At 40.2% G+C, this 23,448-nt stretch overlaps 1 protein-coding gene across 2 annotated transcripts in view; it reads left to right on the forward strand.

The window, feature by feature from the left end:
• Positions 1-19,375, forward strand: part of ipo8 (importin 8) — a 95,243-nt gene extending 75,868 nt beyond the window's left edge. For both annotated transcript variants that reach the window (XM_072552523.1, XM_072552522.1), the window contains 7 exons: positions 3,433-3,530; positions 5,413-5,508; positions 8,867-9,087; positions 11,378-11,583; positions 13,806-14,018; positions 14,709-14,825; positions 18,387-19,375. In XM_072552523.1, coding sequence (XP_072408624.1) covers positions 3,433-3,530; positions 5,413-5,508; positions 8,867-9,087; positions 11,378-11,583; positions 13,806-14,018; positions 14,709-14,825; positions 18,387-18,484 — 1,049 coding nt within the window. In that variant the 3' untranslated portion in view covers positions 18,485-19,375. The remainder of the gene's footprint in view (positions 1-3,432; positions 3,531-5,412; positions 5,509-8,866; positions 9,088-11,377; positions 11,584-13,805; positions 14,019-14,708; positions 14,826-18,386) is intronic.
• The last annotated feature ends 4,073 nt before the right edge of the window (positions 19,376-23,448 follow it).

Consider the following 23,448-nt stretch of genomic DNA (forward strand, 5'->3'; position numbering starts at 1 on the left):
TGCAATACCTGGTTTGTTACCTTGTAGCCTCCTCTGGTCAAAACCCCAAACAGTGTTTCTGAGACAGCAGGTTTCCTGTACCTCTTCCAATTGAGTATGCAGTATTTCTGCTCTGCCGGGGGAACCAAATGCAGTTTGGGTGGACATTTATCAATCATCTTTGTTTGGCCTTCAGTTGTGAGCCAGAACTTCCAGCTTCTTGTCACTTTAATTGCCCATCCCAGAAAATATAATGAGTTAAGACCAGAAGAAGTACGAGCAGCTGTTGGCCATTCAGTCTTCGGCTTCCTAAGCTCTTTCAGTGAAGCTCAAAGAACATTTTTCTACGTATCATTTCAGAGTCTTCTGGACTAAATAATTTTAGATCATAATCATTGCTTCCTGTTTTGGGAAGTGTCATCTAACAATGGTTCTATTATTCCTGTATACACCACCTCCAGGTCTATCTTTTGTTTCTTATTTGACTTGCTTGTTTTGCTTTAAATCATCATCCTTCTTTTTTCATTTAACTTCTCCTGCCCTTCATGAATCATTCACCTGCCTTTTTGTGATTTTCTCTGGATATGTGTATGGCTTAAACATGCCACATGTCCAGCTTTTTCAGTTTTGACAAAAAAAGAGGAGCTGAAATTCTCTCACCACTGAAGCTGTCTGACCTGCTGTGTGTTTCCAGCATTTTCTGGTGTTGTTTCAATAAATTACCATTTTATTGAATATGTAAAGGAGCCAGATAGTCAAATCTATCCAAATAAACAAGAAACACACTTCTACACAGGTATCCAAAAAGGAAATGATGATGAAGGAAAGGAAACTGCTTGGGTTCTTCCTGTAGGAAAAGTCTGACATGAAATGAAGTTTAATTGCTTTTTGTTGAAGAAAACAATCAAATCACCAGGTACTTGAACATACCCAGTTGCAAAATAATTTGATTTCTTCACATGAGAATTGAGGACAGTTGGTAACACTGCAGTTGTTATGAAAAAGCTTTGTATTTAATAACACTTGGGACACCTGAGTTTTTGAAGGATTATGGAAGATGAAAATATTTCAAGTTTTGTGAAAATGTCTGAGTTTTGTTTTGTAAAAGAGGTAATTGAAAGTTCACTGTAGACTTTGGAGATTATTTTTAACATACCAGTCACGACTGGTTATAACGGCATGCTTTGCTTTAGACCTCAGCTGAGGCTATTTTGAACAGTGACTGGCATGGAGAGATGCTTATTTTGTCTGGTTCATTGGAGGACAATCTGCTAATCAAGAAGCTGCATTGGAGAAAAGTTTGCTCAGAACAAGCTGCTGAACTGACCATTCTCACTTGTGAAAAGAAAATCTCCTTGAATTCAGGGTGAAACCTGTTCATTTGAAAAACTGGTTTCAAAAACTAGAATCAAGCAGAGTCAGGCATGACTTCACAAAGGGGATATCATGCTCACAAATTCATTAGAACTGTTTGAAAATTAACAAGTGGGATAGATAAAGATTAATCAGTGATGTGATATATGTGATTTTTTAACTCATTTGATAAGGGACCACGTGTTAAACTACTTAATAAGAGCCCCTGGTGTTAGATGTAGTATATTAGCATTGATCGAGGATTGGCTAACAAATGAGAGGACAGACAGTTGGGAAAGGTTGGGGTGGGGACTTCCAAAATGGCAACCTACAATTAATGGAGTCACAGAGATCAGTGCTAGGGCCACATTCATTTATAATATATATTAATGACTTGGATGAGGGACGTACACGTACTATAACAAAGTTTACAAATGACACACAAATAGATGGGAAGGCAAGTGGTGAGAGTGACACCTAGAGTCTGCAGAGGGATATCAACATCTTCAGCGAATGGGCAGAAACTTGGAAGACATAATAAATTTTGGAAAAATGAGAGGTTATCACTTTGCAGGAAGAATAGAGGACCTGAATATTATTTAAGAAAGAAAGAGTAAGCTGCAGTAATCTACAGCACATCAGGATTTGGGAGTCATCATAAAAAACCAGCTTAGAAGCTCAACAGGTAATAGGGAAAGCAAATGAAATGTTAGACTTTATTTCAAAAGGAATAGAGTATAAAACAGGGAGGTCTTGCTAAGACTATACAAGCTATTGCTGAGAACACACCAAAAATATTGTGAACAGTTTTGGTCCCCCATCGAAGAAAAGATGTATTAGCATTGAAGACAGACCAGAGAAGGTTCACGAGGTGGATCCCGGTTATGGAGGGGCTGTCTCATTTGAGTTTAGGAGAACAAGAGGGAACCTTATTGAATCTGTCAGTATCCTTGGGGAACTTGACAGGTTGCTTCCCCTTGTGGGAAGAGTCTCAAACAAAAAACGTAATCTCAGAATAAGGAATCATTAATTTAAAACAGAGATGAAGAGGAATTTCTTCGCTGAGAGAAGTCAATCTATAGAATTAATTACCGGAGAAGATTATTGAAGCTGTTTCGTGAAGTATATTAAATACTGAGATACAGATTTTTAATCAGTAAGAGGGATCAGATTTCATGGGAAAAAGGCAGGAAAATGAAGTTGAGGATTATTACATAAATCATGATCTCCTTGAATAATGAGAAACTTGATGGACTGAATGGCTTGCTGATGCTCATCCTATGGTCTTATCTCAATTATATTTCCCCAACAAGCTATGTTTGAAATAATTCAGGGAAAGCAGTTTCTAATTATGATTTGACCACATCAGCCAGAACATTAGAGCAATGCTGAAACTTGATAAAGCTGTACATTATGTGAATTAGGCAACATCTGGAATACTCTGTGTAGTTCTGATCGCCAGATTATAAGAAGGATGTGATTGCAGAGGAGATTTACCATGGTGCTTCCTGGACTGGAGTGATTCAACTGTAAATAGAGACAGTAGGTTACAGTTGTCTTCCTTGAACCAGAGAAGCCTGAGAGGGGGACCTGATTGAGGTGATAGTTATGAGAGGCATAGATAGGAAGAAATGTTTCTCCTTTATAGTGTGCTTAATAAGCAAGGGGGGCAATTTTAAGGTACCAAGCAGGAGATTCAAAGATTTAAAGACCATTTTTTTCAAGCAGAGGGTGGTGCGTATCTGGAACTCACTGCCCACAAGGATGGTAGAGGTTTGAACCCTCAAGACATTTTAACAATATAGATGAATGGTGGAAAAGACATAGCTTATATAATGGGCAAAGTGCTGGAAAATGGTGGTGGTGGGGCAGGCGGGCGTGGAGGGTGTGTGTGATGTTGGTCACCTTTGTAACTGGAAAAAGTGTTTTACTTTTTTGCTCTGACCAGTGGAGTAATGGGACAAGAAAGACGGTGCACTCTGCCAATGTAAATTGCAAAACAGTACCGAAAGCAGTCATTGTATATTATTGTAAGTGTAAAGAAAGCCCATTTATATAAAATGCTCATGCTGTAGAAATTCTGTTTCTGTTCTCTTTCAGATATGATGCCTCTTTTACACAATTATGTGACCGTAGACACTGATGCATTTCTGTCTAATCCAAAAAACGTAGAGATTATTTATAACTTGTGTAAAAAGGTGAGTTCTTAAAGTCAAGTATTAGCTAACGAAAGATAAACCCTACATTTACCTAACTTTTTACGCCCACAAACCTTCCTGTAAGTGAATTACTTTTAATGTCGGGAGTAGACAGCAGTTTGTTTGCCCTCAAAGTCCCGTTAAGAGCAACAAAATTAATGATCATTAAATCTGATTAGGTAGTATTGTCTAAGAAATAAATGTTGGTTCATTCACATGGAGAGGTTCACTGCTCTTTGCAAAGTAATATGGGAACTTCTAAACTTATCAGAACAGGCATCTTTGGCTGAATGTCCCACAGAGCTATTGGGTTAATGCCCCTCAGATCGGGAATCTTTGGCTTAATGTCTCATATGAAAGATGGCATCTCCAGTAAGTCAGCACTTTTTTAATCCAATTAGTCATTTACAGGAGGTTAAAGTTAGAGTAATATGGCAGAGTACAGGCAAGAGCTAGTGTCAGATGGAATAGTGACTGGTTTTATGGAAATAGGAAGTTACGAAGCATGACAGGTTTCAAATGTGTGGATCAAGTTTTTTTTAAAAATAGGATATGGACAGCCAAGTTTTAGATAAACTGCACTTTAGGAATGGATGGGAGGCCAACTATCAGCACAGATTATGTGCTTAAATTTTGGCGGGAATCTTGAATCGACAGCCATTCAGTGCTGCCAGATAATTATGGAGGATGGTGAATTTGCACAGAATACTAAATTGAATTTTGTTCTTGTAAGAAATGCTGATGCTGAGAAGTTAATTTTATTGATATTTTTTATGAATCTGACTAAATCAGATATTTACAGTGAAGCAAAGTTTGGGTTAATTTTTTTATTCCTTTCAAGGTGTCTCATCCTCTACCTGAGAAAGGTACAATCAGTGCCATCTGTGAACTTTCCATTTTTTTAGATTGACTGTAGTGCACCTAGATTGGGTCGCAGCATTGTAATCAGCAACCTTTGTCAGAAATACACATGAGGTGACAGGGCATTGGGCCTGGCTGAGTTCCTCTAGCAATATGAATGCCAGCATGCAGTACTCCATGTTGAGGCTTACATGCCCAAATTCTTGGGAGGTGGTGGGGACACATTGTCATCTGGCATTTGCTATGTTGAATGTTTTCTAGAAAGAAGAGAGAATGGAAATGGGTTAAAAATAAGTGTTACTATTACAGTGTATTCCTTTACGCTCTGAAAATTGGTAATTATATCAGACCCTCATTCGAGAATTTTTGCCAATTTTTTTTGTTTCACTCACTCCTGTCCTAGACATAGTTGTTCACAAATTATCCAGGCCCTACATAATATATTGCTAATTAAACGAGCAAAAGTTTACTCATGGCTTCATCACTAGTTGATCGTAGCATTGCAACATAGTTGCAGATAATGACAGAGTAAATAGGGAGAAACTGTTTCTTTCGACAGAAGGAGACAAGACTGGCAAAAGGTGATTGGCAAAAGAAGTATTAGTGACTTGAGCAATATTTTGTTTTACATACCGAATGGTTAGGATTTGGAAAGCACTACCAATTGTATGATGAACTGGATAATCATTTGATGAGAAACAAAAATATGCAGGGCTGTGGGCAAAAGTAGGACGAGTAAGTGGCTCTTACAAAGACAAAGTACAAAGGGTCAAATGACCTCCTTCTTTGCTTTGTAACCATTCTTTGTTTCTATGAATATCACTGTTGAAAGAAGTGCTAGGGGTGTTTTAAAAAAAAGTATCTTAGTCTTCGCCATTATCATCACTGCCCATGTAGACAACTTGCCTTTATTTTACAGTAGGTTTTAAGTAAATGTGGTGTATTTATTTGGCCCTTGTAAAATTGTTTTCAAATTTAGTTCTTCATTCTGCAAACCAGAAATTGTGTAATATATTCTCAGGTCCTGACTGGGGATGCTGGGGAAGATGCAGAATGCCATGCTGCAAAACTGCTTGAGGTGATCATCCTTCAATGTCGAGGGAAGGGCATTGATCAGGTAACTTGATGGATCCACGTGAATGTACCTAGGCATAAAATCTCTAACTTTGATTTCCGCATCAAAGGCAGTAGGTCACCTGAGGCCAGTTGGAGCATTGTATTGTATAGGCTTGATTAACTGACGGTAATTGATCTTTCTATAAATTATGGAGATGATTAATTAATCCATGGATTTGTTCAGCACAAGGTCAGCAAATTTATATGTAACATGCTGAATGGGCAGTTCATTCGGAAATATTGGATTAGTTTGTTCAGCAGAATTCTGCAGCTAATGCGTAGAATCTCCAACTCCTACCAGTTGAGTGACCAGTGAACCATTTCAGTTTTTGTTTCGTTTTAGCAGTTCATTTGTATCCTCATACTAGCTAATCCTCTTCCCCATGCAGTCGCAGCATTCAGTATTGCAGAGGGATATCTCAGAACCTCTCTGTTGTACAATGCTAGATCCAGCTGTTATGATGTATTCACAAATGTCCTGACTCATGCTGTATGTTTAGATTGATGTTGACACAATAGGTCCAGCCTGCAGGCTTGAATCAAGATTAACGTGTTTTCTCTTACAAGTGGGCATGTTTCTCTTGTGCATGTCAGATCCTGTGCTGTCTGAAATTATCGTTAGCTTCTTATTTCTAACTCATTCAAGGCTAGAATTAAGGTTTTCTCTGAGTTAATCTACTTATGATTTTAGACTGTGACATTGTGTTTTCTATATCCTATACTGTGATTCAAATCTCATCTGTAAAAGTTACTATGAACATATAAAGAAGGAACAACAGTAGACTGTTTGACCACTTTGAGCCTGCTCCATCATTCAATAAAATAATGTGTTCAGATTTAAACCTTGACTCTATATTACTGCATAACCCAGTAATCCCCTTGGTAATCAAGGACCTGTGCCTCTCTGCCTTAAAAATATTCAAAGTTTCTGCATTGGCTGCCTTTTGAGAAAGAGAATTCCAAAGACTCTCAACCCGCTGAGAGAAAACAATGTTCTCCTCATCACTGTCTTAAATGGGCAGCCACTTTATTGTTAAGTCCTGGGCCCTAATTCCAGGTTTTCCTTTATTAGGAGAATGTCCATTTGAGAGTCCACTGTTTGCAGCTGCCTTACAGCAGTGCTAACTGCAGCCCACTCCTCAATCTGCTGCACTGTGATGCTGATTGCAGCCAGTCTTCCTTGGATGGTTCACAGTGATGCACTTTTCTTCCTTTAAAATTCATTTCCATATTCAGAATTATGGTGTGAATATGCTTTTGATTTTGTAGTTAAGGCCTCGTGATACATCAGTCTGCAACTTTTATGAAAGTGTGTCCGTTGTAAAATTGCACCAATGAGAGAGTCTCATCACTACAATCTTGGGCATTAACTATTGAAAGGGGCCTGGTTTATGCAATGAAATAATGCCAAGTATTCACTTGAAAACAGGAACTGCAAAGGAGTTCAGACATGAAATATTCAGTTGAGCTGTTTTTCTCTTTGTTTATTTTTCAGGCCGCCCTTCTAGGTTGACACTTGAGATAGCTAACTGAGTACCTGTAGCAGTCTGGCATCTGACCCAAGGGACTGTTTTATTGTTTTCATAGAAAGTATTCACAGAATATTTAACTGCCAAATGGATTAAGACTAAACCCAATCATCTTTTAACATGACATTTTCCAGAAAGGATAGAGAAGTGGGAAATGTGGGTGCAGGGTTTTACACCTCCAAGGTGCATTATCCGCCGGACCATTTCTGCCACCTACAATCAGACCCCACCACCACAGATATTTTTCCAAACCCACTCCTCACGGCATTCCGCAGAGATCATTCCCTCCGCAACTCCTTAATTAAGTCCACGCACCCCACTAATCTACCCTCCGCTCCCGGCACCTTTCCTTGCCGCCGCCGCAAGAAGAGTAAAATCTGTGCTCACACCTCCCCCCTCACCTCTGTCCAAGGTCCCAAACGATCTTTCCACATGTGGCAGAGTGTTTCCTGCACATCCAAACACCTCATCTCCTGGGTCCGTTGTTCTTGATGTGGTCTCCATTGCACTGGGGAGACAGGACACCAACTCGCGGAATGTTTCAGAGAATATCTCTGGGACACACACAACAAACAACCCTACCGCCCTGTGGCTGACCACTTCAACTCTCCCTTCCACTCTGCTAAGGACATGCAAGTCCCGGGCCTGCCCCACCGCCAAATCCAAGCCACCCGACACCTGGAAGAAGAACGCCTCACCTTCAATCACACTGTGTCAATGTTGACTTCACCAGTTTCCGCATCTCCCCTCCCCCACCTCATCTCAGATCCAACCCTCTAACTAGGCACTGCCCTCTTGACCTGTCCTACCTGTCCATCTTCCTTTCCACCTATCCGCTCCACCTTTCTCACCGACCTATCACCATCACCCTCCACCAGTATTTACCTGTCACCTTCCCATTCACCTCACCCCCACCCCCCCTATTTATCTCTCAGCTCCCTTCCCCCTCTGCCCACATTCCTGAAGAAGGGCTTATGCCCAAAACATCAATTCTCCTACTCCTTGGATGCTACCTGACCTGCTGTGCTTTTCCACTTCTGAAAACTGCAATTACAGATAGCATTGTCATTTAAAGGGTATGAACTGGCCCTTGTCTCGAAGCATTGTTGATGTTCCCTATTACTGGGATAGATTCCCGTTGGGTTCAGGTAAACTGGTAAATCACTTTTTTGAACCACTCCATGCAATTAATACAGAACCAGTACCCAAATGTCCAAATGGGCCCCTCCTACTTTGCCCACCTCCTAGCTTGAGGAAATGTACATCTCTAGCTCGTTTTTAAACCCTGTCATAGATAAGGGAAGACAGAAGACACTATCCCAGCTACTTGGAATGTCAATATGGAAGGTTGACTCAAGTGACGTGAACTATTTACTGCCCATCCCTAGTTGCCCTTGAGAAGGCAGAAGCTGCTTGAACTGCTTTAGTCCATGTGCGGTAGGTAGACCCACAAGGCAGTAAGGGAGGGAATTCCAGGATCTTGACCCAGCGACTCAACGCCAATATATCTCCAAGTCAGGATGGTGACTGTCTTGTAGGGCAATTTGCAGGTGATATTATTCCCATATATTTCTGGAGAGAGAAAGAAACCTATTTTGCTAATGAAGTGGCCTAATTCTAAGCAAAACAATTCTTAAAAGACATTTTTATGCCTATTCTAAAAAGAATCATTTAATAAATGTACCATTTTTTGCACATTAGAAATGAACAAGTTACCAGACAGTCAGAGCAGAATTGTAGGGGTGAAAATTGATTTTGAAGAAAAAAGCGGCAGCTTCCATCTACAACCTGAAAATTCTAAAAGTGTGTATATTTTCTCTGTCTCACTAGTGTATTCCATTGTTTGTTGAAGCAGTCCTGGAGCGACTAACACGAGGAGTTAAAACGAGTGAACTCCGGACCATGTGTCTTCAGGTGGCCATTGCAGCCCTTTACTACAACCCCATGCTGCTTGTGAATACCTTGGAAAACATTCGCTTTTCACACAGCGCGGAACCTATCACAGCACAGTTCATTAATCAGTGGATGAATGACACAGATTGCTTTCTTGGGTAAGCAAATCCTTTGCTCAGGTAAATAATCAGTGTTGGTTCTTTGCTGAATTTCAAGATCAGCTGCAAATCTCATCATAAGGTGCTGACACAAGGTTGAAGACAAAGGTAAAGCTGCAAAAAGGCAGGCGGTGTTTGTTTTCTTTAAGTACTTGCACACAGCGAGGAGTATTTACACAAAAAACATTTAGATAGCTTGGACTACGAGTTTCTGCAGTTTCCAACCCCTCATTATTGAAAGGCATTGAAACTATACATTGTATAATGTTGATTCTCAAAAATTATTGTTGAGCTTGCAATTAGAAAAGACTAAAGGCACTGATGTCAGTGAATGGGAGGAGGCTGAGATAATTTAGCAAGTAAGTTACACTTCACATCTTCCAATATGTAACATTGAATCACAATGTTGATGTGTTCTCAAGGGAGTCATGCATTACAAACGGAGGTCTTTCAACTCACTGTGCCATGCCTACTCTTGGAGAGGACTCTGCACTTCTGAACACTCTCCCCATTGCTTTGCACAAAGTTCTTCATTGAGTACTTATCCTGTTCCCTTCTGAACTTTACTATTGCATCTACTTGTACCATTCTTTCAGTCAGTTGGAAGACGTGGTGTAGAAATTAACATAAGGATCAAAAAGGAAGGTTAGCTTTTCTTGCTGCTGGTATTAAAATTAAAATAGGATTGTATACGTTTGGTCCTATGAACATGAATGCATCTGGGGTGTGTTTATTGCTATAATATATAGTTAGAGCAGTTTCTATTTATTAGATGACTTTAGAAAATAGGCATTCTGCCCCATTTGTTTTTTTTTGCCATCCTCTTCTGCACATCAACACAGGAATATAAACAAAAAACATTGGTCAGTCCACATCAGCGTAAAAAGTTACTGCAGTTTCAAAAATCTCATTATCAAAAGGGCATTTGAACCATTTAAACATTCTGGACAGTGTAGATTCACCAAAATTATTTTTATGGTTGACAAACAATATTAGTTGAAAAGTGTGGCCCTGGAAAAAGCACAGCAGGTCAGGCAGCATCGAAGGAACAGGAGATTGAACATTTCAGGCATAAGCCTTTTCCTGATGAAGGGCTTATGCGTGAAATGTTGACTCTCCTGCTCCTCGGATGCTGCCTGACCTGCTGTGCTTTTTCTAGCACCACACTTTTCAGCTCTGACTCTCCAGCATCTGCAGTCCTCATTTTCTTCTAAACGGTTAGTATTAGCAAAGATTAGAAACGCTGTTAGACAATTGATACCGAGGATGAGAAGCCTACGATATGATTTAGTGTCTGTTTTAAATTACTAAAGGCTTTGCTCATCTAAATAGTAAGCCCATTTCCTTTGGTTGGGAGTTAATGGGGCAGCACAGTGGCTCAGAGGTTAGCACTGCTGCCTCACAGCATTAAGGTCCCAGGTTCAATTCCAGCCTTGGGTGATTGTCTGTGTGGAGTTTGCACATTCTCCCCGTGTCTGCGTGGGTTTCCTCCGGGTGCTCTGGTTTCCTCCCACAGTCCAAAGATGTGTAGGTCAGGTGAATTGGCCATGTTAAATTGCGCATAGTGTTAGGTGCATTAGTCACAGGTAAATGTAGGGTAATGGGTCTGGGTGGGTTGCTCTTTGGAGGGTTGGTGTGGACTTGTTGGGCCAAAGGGCCTGTTTCCGCACTGTAAGGAATCTAATCTAAATAGGAGTTTGCACTGTGCATTTGGGGCTCCCACTCACCCTCTGGACTCTAGGTTAAGAAACTGTTGTAAGTCAGGACCATTCAAGACTGTATTGAGTGCACCATTTTCAACATGGTTGAATGTGAGTGTTCTCAAGCTGAAAATTTGATTACATAATCTAAATTCAACCATTGAAAGGCATAAAAAGGACTAAAAACCCCTGTGTCTCAATTCTCCACCAGTTTTCATCATCCATTAGATAGCAATCTGCTCCACTTGTGAAAGTTCCAGTGTGGAAGGATATAGAAAGATTAAGTGTTGCAACAGTCTGGCACATAATGTAAATTAATTCATCTCAAATTTATACTATTTTGTCTCTGTGATAGCAGTAAAAGTTGTTGACTGCAGTAGCAATGATGTGTATTAATAAAGATAATCAAAAGGCTTTATAATGCACATACCATAAGTAAATTTTTCATTGCTCGCTTCATTTATTTTGATTATTTTAAAATGTTTAAATGAAAATTGTTAAATGAATTCAAGCTTATCTACCTGCATTGGATTTAGTGATGTGTTCTGACTGCAGTTTCATGCCTCTATTATAATTGCTTTTATTACCAGACTTCACGATCGGAAGGTCTGCATCATTGGTCTGAGCACGCTAATGGAAATGCAAAACAGACCCGAAGCTGTGGATGCTGTGGCTGCTCAAATTCTACCTTCGTTGCTGCTTCTGTTTCTTGGTCTAAAGCGAGCATATGCAAGCAGAGCTCCCAATGACCAGAATGAGAATGGAGAAGAAGCACATGAGGACACTGAAGAAAACGGTTCTTTGTTTCTTTGTTATGCATTTACTTTTCTAATGAATGCAGGCTTCTCTTCAGCAAATGCATATAGTTTAATTTCTTCCCCATTTTCTTTTCCTGTTCTCAAGGAGTGAACTCTGGGTTTTGGGCTGAAGGCATCTGGTGCCTTCTCTATTTAGCCAATATTTTGAGAATCAGCAGGCTATTTGACTATTGCTGTAATGGCTGGTGGAACCCAAACAAACGGAATAATACAGCTAACTAACATCCACAGGTTCATTTTCCATCTGAGGTTGTTGGATAGTTGTCAGGAGTGAGGTTCCTAATTTTCCTTCCCCTAACCAGCCCCAAGGGATGCTGACGCCATTTGTGATAGCACGACTGTCATTTAAAGCCATTTCGACCTGTGTCTGAGAGAGGTTTTATAACCAAGTCCCAGAGTTAACCCATTTAGCACCAAAGTAATTATTTTACTCATGAGCATGTGTTCCTAGGCTGCATTATGCTTGTTGCAGAGAAAGTAAAGGAGATCAAAAATCTGAGGTTACTTTTGCTCTCACTGTTATCCCACAATTTTTATTGAATGCAAAATGGACTGAGCAAAGCGTTGTTTAATAATTTAATAACCTCTCGAAGATTAATTATGGTGATGATTCTCCATGAAGTGTGGACAAGCTGTTTTGTCAAATTGAGCTGGAAGCAGGTTTGAGACTTCTTAGCCAATATCTGCAAGTACAAGCTACCAGGAAAGATCACTGGACAGCAACTGTGTGCAGGACCCTAACTAAATAAATTTCCCCGTGCACTGCAATTCATTGAAACTGGTTTCTGGACTCTGAGATGTTTCGGGAAAAATATTTAGCAGTAACTCTTGAGGTAATATTCATCAAATTGAATAGACTTGCATTTATTAAATGCTGCAGAAGCTGCTTCATTTTATTTGGGAGACAGTGCTGTAATGGTCATGTCACTGAGCCAGTTAAACTGGAGACTCACGGGATACTGGTTCAAATCCCACTGCAACGCTGATGTGATCTGAATTCAGTAGATTTAATTAAAGTCCAGAATAGTAGCCATCATTAAGTCATAAAACCCCATCTGTTCAGCAGTGTTCTTTCGGGAGGAAAATCTGTCATCCTTACCTGGACTGGCCTCTATGTGACTACAGATCCACAGCAATCTTTTACTGATTCTTAACTGCTCTCTAAAATTACCCGATCAATCCTTTCATTTCATGGCAGTTAAGAATGGGCAACAAATAGCATTGCCAGGAACATCCACATTCCATAATAGGAAAATGAAGACTGTAAAAGGGACTGTGGAGACTATAGGTGAGGCCACGATCAATACTTGTTTAGGTCATCTGAAGTTGCTGAAGATTGATGTGTTAACTCTCAGATGTGGTTCTACTATCTGTTCAGGGCAAGGAATTAGGATTTAAGTACAAAAGGCTAATAAATTTTAGTTTTACCATGAAGTATTTGAGCAGAACTTACAGGCAGTGACTATAAATCAGCAGTAATTGGTCAATATACAATAACTATGGGGAAACCAAAATTCTAAAAAGTGAAGTAGGGCAAATTAAGGATAAATTTTTGTCATATCTGATGATGGTTATTGCAATATAAAGATGATAACTAAGATGATTCTTGAAGTTGGATCTCTTAAACCGGAAGCATACATTTAGGATATGAGAATTTTACTTAATTTTCAAGACCAGAAATGATTATTAATCCATGAAGCAAGAGCCCAGCATACTTTTCTTTCGCTTCATTTCTCCTAATGTCACCAGTGGTCGAGAGTTCTATCATTCGGTGAATAGAGTGAGCGTTATGCATTTAATGGTCTTCTCACCTCATATTAATTAAATCAGCATATACCAGGAACCACATTTGGAGCTTTCAGGTGATTGTCTTTGTTAAAAATGTTTCATTCTTTTATCTTAACAGTCCTTGCATGGTAATTATACATACTTCCAACAGCGATTACTGAAAATCAGAAAAAAATCAGATATAGAAATCAGGGGTGCTGATACTGACAGCAGTGTCTCTCCAGCAGCTACCTTAGCTGACAAGAATTAAATTATGAATCATGGCTTTCTATAGATAACTGCTTCCTGGTTTAACTGGCCAATACATCAGTTGAGTAACAATGATCTTTTCTTTCCCCTGACGTAATCCTTAATCTGTCCATGGTTTTGTTGAACAAAGATTTTCTGTCTAAAACATAACTTTCAATTTCAGAAGAGATTCCAAGTGATGAAGATGACATTCGCGAAGCAGGGCAGCAATACCTGGATATGTTGGAGCAGCATCAGGTGCAGGATGATGATGAGGATGATGATGATGAGTGGGATGAAGATGGTTTAGAAGAAACTGCTCTGGAAGGATTCTCCACACCTCTAGATGAAGACAACAGTGTTGATGAATATCAGATTTTTACATCAGCACTCCTAAGTATGTGTTTTGTATGCTCATATTGAAATTTAATCATTTAACTAAATGAGATGAGATTCTGATGATTTCTTAAAAATAATCTTGTTTTTCTTGGATCACAATTTATATTAGTCCAGTACCACACTGCAGAGAAGTATATTGCAAATAAAACACGAGCATTGCATGAATTGCTCTCCAGTGAAATAATTGATTTTAACAACTAAGATGGCTTAAAATGTGTCAAAAAGAACATTTTGTTTGTGTATCAGCACATTGTCACCTGCTAGCAGTAATATTGATAAATGCTCATTGTGTAACTGCAAACACTTCTAACTTGGAGAGGAGGGTGTCCTTTTGAGCATCGCAATCATATCTCTCAACTGTGAATTTTTTGATCAGAGTGTCCTGTTACTGCTAATCCATTGAGAAAATAAATGACTAAAGTCTAAAGTTGCAAAGTTAACCAGCTTGCTGGTTTTCTGTAAAATCACATTGCTGCCATAGCTACTCACTTTACATTCCATTGAAACTCAAGAGATGACCAAAGGGAAAAAGAGCACCTTTAACAGCAACAGCTCCAGTCATTCTCTCCTTGAAACTTTGGAAGGTGTTTCACTGCATCTGTATGTTATGCACTGCAGACAGAAAGGTATGCCATTATTATTGTGGGAGAATTGTGTGCTCTACAATCTGGGCTTGTTTTTGATACAGGGGTACAGAGCAGGGATGCTGCCTGGTACCAGACTCTCACTGCCCCCTTGAGTGAGGACCAGAAGAAACAGTTGCAGGAAATATTTACACTGACAGAACAACGGAAAAATGAAGCAGGTCAGTGCCAAGTATTGCAACATTGTTTTTTTTTAAAATATAACTGGCAATAAACGTGAAGAATGTTTGGACTCTGAACATGAAATTAGTCCTCACTTAAATTGATAGTTACAACTTTAAGTGAAACAATTTTAAACAAATTGCATTTTTCCATGAAAACCAATTTACAAGATGTAGTTAGGTTCTCTAGGACTTTCCTCATTGAAAACATAGTCTTCAAATTATAATGATTCATATCGCTAAATTCCATTTCTGGTAAATGAAATAACTTTCAAGACAAAGTACAAAATATAAAAAGAAAAATTGTAACATACTGCTGACAGTACCTCCTGCTTGTTACCTATCTGGCTAGCTCACCATACATATATATCTCTAATCTTACCGATTGCTGCAGACTCTCAAACTTCCAACATTTCCTACGTTTTGACATCCCATCTCGCTGAACCTCCCACTTCCCCAGTTCCCCACTCACTGCTTCAATCTCCTCAACCTTTTCCTTTTGTGGTCCAGATCCTATCCACATTTGGAACTCTGGGATTGTGGAAGTGCAGATCCTGATTGTGCAGACGTACTGAGTTATGGCTGTTATAATCAAGATTATTCTTAAAAATGCTTCTGCTCATTGCTTCCCTTTTTGTGAAAGGGTGGTCTCAAAATGACAAGCAAGAGGCAGAAGGAGCCACCGAAGCATTATTTGTTGTTTTCGATTAAACTGGTGAGCACACAAAGGCGTGTCTTCAATCCGGCCTAAAAATCTTGGTCTTCCAAACCCCACCAACAATTAGCACGCTCCTTGTTTCTTCTTTGTAAAGGTTAAGTGAATGAGGAAGAAGGATAGATTGCCTTACAGTCTGAATAAACTTCGGTATTTGCTTCCAAGATGATGCTGTTGGGTCAGGAGCAAGTGATCCAGAGTCTGCTGAGTAAAGGCTCACCATGGGTAGCAGCACCATTGCTTCTGCCTCCCACCACTCGTTTCCAGTTCAAATTAAATTTTTTTTTTAAAAGAGAATAGAACTTCAGCTTGGTATTGCTGCACTTTCACAAACACAAAGCTCCGGTTTCAGATCAGATCTGCATCTGGACATTGAATGAGAGGTTCAGTAAGTAGCAAGTGGGAGACTTGGAGATTGAGAAGGTTAGAGAGGAAGGATTGGCAACAAATTGACTGAGAAAATGAAAGAGACTGTAAGGCAGAGGGCAGCAGCAAAAAGATGAATAAGGGAGTGGGAGAGGTCACTACAAAATGGTGCTAATCAGACTAGCAGGAAATAATTTATGTTAAAAATCTCACAACACAAAATATTTCATGAACTGATTGTTAAAACTAAACAACATAAAACACGGCAGCATTAAATGGGGACTTGATGAATTCAACTCCCCCTTTCAACACCCTCTAAAAGTTTTAAAATGTTCTCCCCTTGGCTGGTAACAAATACTGCAGTACTGTGGATTGCCTGCTGATGTCACTAGTGGACTTGATCAACAACGCTCACAATTCAGTGTCAAACCAGAAAGTTTGGTAAGCTTTTGGGAAGATAAACAGAATTAACAAAACTGTTAGTTTATTCATAACCTCCTCTATGGTTTCAAACTAAGGAAATCTTACATGGAATTAAATGAAGTTTCTGCCAGCAAAAAATATTTTTTTGGCCCAATTGATCTGTGTTGGTACTTATGCTTAACAAAAGTCTCCATCAAGGCTACTTCAGCTCACAACATCTACCTGTCTATTAATTTATCCACTTAAGTGCACTTGTGCTAATCACCTCAACCACTGCTTCTGGTAGTGAGTTCCACAGGAAGTCTTATTGCATTGTCGATCCAACTTGAAATTGTGTGACTTCAAAACTGTTGTTTAAATGATTGCAAAGTTACTGAAACAATTACCGTAGCTGTTGCATAGCAAGATCAGGACCCTGGTGCAACTTTGCAAAGATGTTACAGAAGTGCACGTCACTGAGCATAAATAGAACAATTTGGGTGGAGTTAGAGCGTGATGATCACTGTGTTGCACTCTCTTATAAAACACAACCACAAAACTCAAATGAAGCATTTGGACATGAACACAAGATGATAAATTAGTCCTCTCCAAATGTGACTCTAAGATCAAAGTCTAGTATATCTGTGATTGTTGTGTATATCTGTTTAATGTTAGAATATAGTAAATGGAGTTACTTTGAAGCCTAAACTGAAGACAGTTCTTGACTTTTTCTCCTCGAGCAGTCTGTGTTGAACCCTAATTCATGTTGTGGCATCAAGTGACACAATAAAGAAATAGATGTATGTTTGAAAAGCTGGAAGAGCTCTTCAGACCCCAATGGGTACAATGAAAGTAGTGTTCAGATGAAATTAAATCTTAACATTAGATAGCTGAAATTATGAAATGCTGCAAGGTTTTTTTTGAATAAAGGACTGATTGGACAGTTCACAAGCCTGAAATTCATGCTATTTCCAATGGACTTTAAGGATATTTTAGAAACTGAAACATAATTTCTCTCTGCTGGCATAAGTATATTGAGTACATTCCTCACTGTCAAGAGGATAGCGATGTTTTGATGTGAAAGGTTTATCCAATATAACTTTTGTGGCAATGATTTTATGGTTGTGTTCCACAAGATGTATGGAACTTCTGTGTGAAAACCACTAATAATTCCCTGTCACAATTCTAATTCTAATTCTAATTCTTCCTCTGCTTTGGATGTATGCATGTGCGTTTCAGTGACTTACCTGTATGCTTTTCTGAGTTTTTACATCATAATTCATTTCATATGGCAAAATATTTGGGGCTTCTAAATGAGCCTAGCCATCATCTGGTCAGCTACAAGTCAAACAATGCTTTTGTTGTCAGGCCTTTTACTGACCAGATTGGGTGCTGTTCCATGATTCTTCATTTTTCACTCCGAAAATCCTAAGCAATTACCTTGGGAATCATTAGAAGGTATCATAACTTTCAAATTAAGATAAACTCGATATGATGCATTTTCATTTTCACAATTGAGGATTTGAGGAAAAGTTCAGACTTTAAGTGGTGTTAGAATATATTTGTCATTGGTGAGGTTTGAAACCCCAATTGGAAATGGCTGGCAAATTTTCTTTGCAACCTGGACCCAGAGGCAAATACTGTTAACTTCCCATTTTTTGAAAAGTTACTTAGTGCTGTAATATTTGATTGCATCTAATTTGTGTCAGACTGCTTGAATATCTGGGAACAATGCTATTTTGGTATTCAGTGCAGCAGAAACTTCTACAAATGGAGCTGAATCAAATTTATTTGACATTAATGAACTAATGGGAGTCGAGGTGAAGGCAACCGCAGGCCTGCTTCAGAATTCCAATAAAAACAGAATGAACAAAGCTGGAATTTGATGCATGTGTGACTCCTTTATCTATTTCCTTGGTGTTCTTAAATTCAACAATAACATTTAAACTGAGTTAGCATTGAGATTTTCCAGATGGATTTTTGGAAGATAAGTAAGATGTTGTAATTGTGTGATTTAATTCTTCTCCTATTTCAGGTTTGAATTCTGATCAATATCTCATTTTCTTTCATTTTCTTAGAATCCAAGAAAATTGAAGGACAGGGTGGCTATACGTTTGACATAACTGCACCAGTTCCCACAGCGTTCAATTTTGGAGCAACTCCAGGGGATAACTGACTTACAGATGGCATTCTATTAAACTTCAGGGCATCATGAAAAAAATCTTCCATCCATCAGCATTACTGAAGCTGTCGGTAGACCTTCGGTACTGGTGTTGAACCCTTCCAGTGCTGAATCGTAACTTTATCATTTGAGGGTTTTGTCGGTGTTTATTTTCTTCCTTAAGTGAATGGAGTGAAAATCATCTCCTCTCTCCCACCCTCTCCCTCTGCAGGCACTACGGGGAAAGATTTGGTTAACTACCACCTCTCAGGTTCCCAAAATACAGGCATTTGACGGGTTAATACAGATACATAGTGCCTTCTGTCGCATGTGGATTGCCTCAGATTTTAGTTTGGAAAGAAGTGGCATGATTTTAAAGAAAAGTACTTTAACTTTTTTTTAAATATTTACCAGAGATTTAAAAAGAATCTGTTTATTGCAGCTCTGCTATTTTTAAATTTACGTGTGGTAACTGTTTTAACATTTAAAATATTATCCTTGGTAAAAGAACCTGTGGGTTTCTGTGATTTGTGATAGCAGTGGTAGCCTTAGAGATAAAAGGATTGCAGCTCCATTTAAAATTACGTGGAAATTCACAAGTCCATCTTGGTGGACAATCGTGATTCCTTTTTTTCTGAAAGGGGGATAAATTTTAATAACCGTGCACAGTTGAAAAATATCAATATTCTGGCAGTACGTTTAGCTGTTTAATGGCAGATGAGAGGATTTTAGACTTTTGAAATGAATTATTTTCTTGTTTATGTTAATTAGAATATCAAATGCCCATCTGGGTAAAACAGAATTGTCACGGCCGGATTACTGTACTTTACATTGGTTCTTTGAGAGAGCTTGTGAGTTTTCATTCTCAACTATTGGGAGCCTCAATAAAACCTTTGGTTGAGCACACTTGTCTGAATGAATTCTGTTTGCTGAAATCTAACAGGGCTGCAAGTTTTGACCGTTCTAGGCTAAATTGAGAAAGCCAGCTGAGAGTTCAAGAGCTATACTGCTGGACATCATAAAGGATCAACTGGGTAAAGTGAAAGGTGCGAGTGGAACTCTCAATGTGACAACATAACAAGAAAATCAACACTGGAACAGTTTGTAAAGGAAACCATACCATGGGTTAGACTAGCACTTTTTAATGTAATTATTTTTAAAGTAAACATTAGGTTCCAGAATTCTATAAAGTAATCAGCAGCAATATTTTTTATACTTGCAGGGGATGCAAGTCTCACTGGCCAGGCCAGTATTTCTTGAACATCCTTAGTTGCTTTTGAGAAGGTAGACACGAACTGCCTTTTTGAAGTACTACTGTCTATTGGTGTAAGTACACCCGCCTGCAGAGAGAGTTTCAAACATATGGATTCAGTGACACTGAACAAACGGCGATATATTTCCAAGTTTGAATGCTGAGCGATTTGGAGGGCCACTTGCAGGAGCTTCAGTTCCCCTGTATCTGCTGCTTCCTTCTAGAAGGTAATGGTCGTAGGGTTTGGAAGACGCTGGGATAACTTTCCTGCAGATTTCCACAAAATTGAAGTTTTGAGGATATTGGAACAGAAATATTGCACGTTCACGCTGATCAAAGAAAAGGAATCTAATTACTTTGTGGTATCCACAAGGATCTATGTTAGGGCCTCAATTATTCACATTATTTGTTAAGAACTTTGATAATAACTTAGAAAATCATTTTTTCAGAACGTGCTGATGACAAAGTTAGGCAATATAGATGATAAAATCTCTCGCATAAAATTACAAAGGAACCTCGATCATCCGGTAAATTCAATTAACCAAAGTTCAGATTATCTGAACAAGATCACAAGGTCCTGATGTGTGGCTGACTATGTTACCCGGCATATGGTGTGAAGTTAAATACATATAGTAAATGACCAAAGAGACTTGGGTGGGGGTCAGGTGCATAGATCTTTAAAATGCCACAAATGGAAAATAATGAGAATTACTCGTGAAATGCTGTCTTCAGATCTAGAAGACTGGAATAGAAGGACACAAGTTATGCTGCAGCTGTACAAAATCTTGGTTAGACCCCATTTGGAATATTGTGGGCAGATCTGAGCACTACATCTTAGGATGGATATGTTGTCCTTGGAGGGAGTACAATGTCACTTACAAGGATGATACAAAAACAGAGGTTGCTGGAAAACCTCAGCAAGTCCGGTAGCATCTGCGAAGTGGAATCAAAGTAAACATTTCAGTTCCGGTGACCATTTTTCAGAACTGAAGGTAGCGAGGAAAATGTTGGTTTGTATGCAGAAGATAGTGTGGGGGAGCGGGTAAGGAGTAAACAATAGGTGGGGGTCGAGCGCAAAGAGAGAGATGAACAGTTTGACAGACAAAGGAGTCGATAACAATTTAGTTGGGTGGGTGAATAGCTGTGAATGGAGACTGTTAGTGGCTAAGCAATTGGTAGTGTGTAATGGCAGACTATGTGATAACAAGGCTGGGGTAGGGGACTAGGACATGGGAGAGTTCAGGCCCTAAAATTAATGAACTCAATATTGAGTCTGGAAGGTTGCAGGGTCCCCAAGGGGAAAATGGGATGTTGTTTGTCCAGCTTGTGCTGAGCTTCACTGAAGCACTGCAGCGAGCCTGAGATGTTGGCCAGAGAACATTCCCTCCAGGGTGTTAAAGTGGCAGGCAACTGGAAGCTTAGGGTCTTTTTTACGGACAGAACATGGAGGTTCTGCAAAGCTACCCAGTCTGTGCTTTGTTTCCCCAGTGCAGGGGAGACCACATTGTGAGCAGCAAATGGAGTAGACTAGATTGTGAGAAGTGCAGGTAAAGGGCTGCTTCACCTGGGAGCTATGTTTGGGCTCTTGGATACTGAGGGGGTAAATGGACAGGTGTTACACCTTCAACCGTTGCAAGGGAAGGTACTGTGGAGCTGTAGGAGGGTGTTGGGAGTGAAGGAAATGTGAATCAGGGTGTCCCGGAGGGAATGGTCCCTGCGGAAGACGGACAAGAGAAGGGCGGGTGGCGTCGCACTGGAGGTGGCAGAAATGGCAGCTGATGATCTTCTGGATGGCTATGCTGGTGGGCTGGTATCTAAGGACAAGGGGAACCGTATCACTGTTGCAGGAGGGAAGAGGGGTGTGAGGGTCGAAGTACGGGAGAGGGGTCGGACGGGTTGAGGGCCCTGTCAACACCGGTGCTGGAGAATCCTCGTTTGAGGAAGAAGGACATTTCGGAGGCTCCCTTGTCAAAGTTGGCCATATCGGGACATAGGAGATGGAGACAGAGGAACTGGGGAAATGTGTGATGCGAGGATGTATAGTCCCCATAGCTGGGGGAGGTCCCCATAGCTGTGGGAGTTGGGTTTTACAGTGTATATTAGTGGCCAGTCTATCCCTAGAAATGGAAACAGAGGTCGAGGAAGGGAAGAGTTTCAGAGAGACCGGGTAAAAATTAAGGTTGATGGGGGGGGGGAGGAATTGGAAGCAAAATCAATGGACTTTCCAATTATTGACAAGTGAGGGAAGCAGCGTCGATGATATTATCGATATGCTGAGAGTGAGGACAAGCTCAGCTAAGTGGAGGAGGGTGGTGATGGCTGGGGACAGTTCAGACCTTTGCTCCAGTAAGAAAAACACTGTTGTTGACAGGACCCTTAACTGGGTCTGACCCATCTGCACTTCTACCCTTACCCCCTGTCTTCCCTCCCACAACAGCAATAGGGTTCCCCTTGTCCTTACCTACCATCCCACCAGCATTCACATCAAGAAGATCATTAGCCACCGTTTCCACCACCTCCAGTGAGTTGCCACCACCAGACACACATTCCCCTCCCCTCCATTGCCTGCCTTCTGCAGGGTCTATCCCCTCCAGACACCTTGGTCCACTCTTCCTTCACTCCCAACACTGCCCAATGGGACCTTCCCCTGTACCTGCCAAAGGTGTAATACCTGCCCATTTACGTCCTCCCTCCTCAGTATCCCAGGGCCCGAATATACCTTCCAGGTCACACAGCAATTTCCTGCACTTCTCACAATCTAGTCTACTCCACTTGTTGCTCACATTGTGGTCTCCTTTGCATTTGGGAAATGAAGTATAGACTGGGTGACTGCTTCTCAGAACATCTACGTTCTACCTGCAGAAAAGGCCCTGAGCTTCCAGTTGCCTGCCGCTGTAACACACCACCCTGTTCCCTGGCCAATGTGTCTCACTGCAAACTGGAAGAACAACATCCCATTTTCCATGAGGGGACCCTGCAGTCCTCCGGACTCAATATCAAGTTCAATCATTTTAGGGCTTGAACTTGCCCATATCCTAACCCCGTGCCACGCACACCAGGCCTTGTTATCACAGTCTGCCATTGCACACTATCTACTGTTAGCTACTAAGTCTCTATTAACTGCTATTGAACCTCCCAATCAGATTGTTATTGACTCCTTTGCCTGTCAAACTGTTTTTCTCTCTCTTTGGGCTCTATCCTTATCTATTGTTTACTCTTTACTGCATCCCCATCCCCATCCCCACCCTATCTTCTGTATATGAACCACATTTTCCTAGCTCCCATCAGCCCTGACAAAGGGTCACCCGACCTGAAATGTTAACTGATCTCTATTCACAGATGCTGACAGACCTGCTGAGCTTTTCCAGGAACTTCTGTTTTTGTTTCTGATTTACAGCATCCACTGATCTTTTGATTTTTACAGGAATGATACCTAGACTTCAGGGGTTAGGTTGTGAGGACAGATTACACAGATTAACATGCTTTCTCTAGAATTTAAAAGGTTAAAGCATGATTTGTTCTAATCCTTCAAGATATTTACAGGAAAAGACCGGGATAAACTATTTCTGCAGATTCATGATTATCGATCTAATAGACATAGTCTGAAGATTAGGGCTAGACTGTCCAGGAGTGATGTTGGCAAGCACTTCAATGCATAACGGGTGATAGAAGTTTGCAATTTACCTTCAAGAAATGGCAGTTGATGGTGGATCAGTTACAGATAGAG

Source organism: Chiloscyllium punctatum, chromosome 32 (assembly GCF_047496795.1).
Source record: "Chiloscyllium punctatum isolate Juve2018m chromosome 32, sChiPun1.3, whole genome shotgun sequence".
In the NCBI taxonomy this organism is placed as follows: domain Eukaryota; kingdom Metazoa; phylum Chordata; class Chondrichthyes; order Orectolobiformes; family Hemiscylliidae; genus Chiloscyllium; species Chiloscyllium punctatum.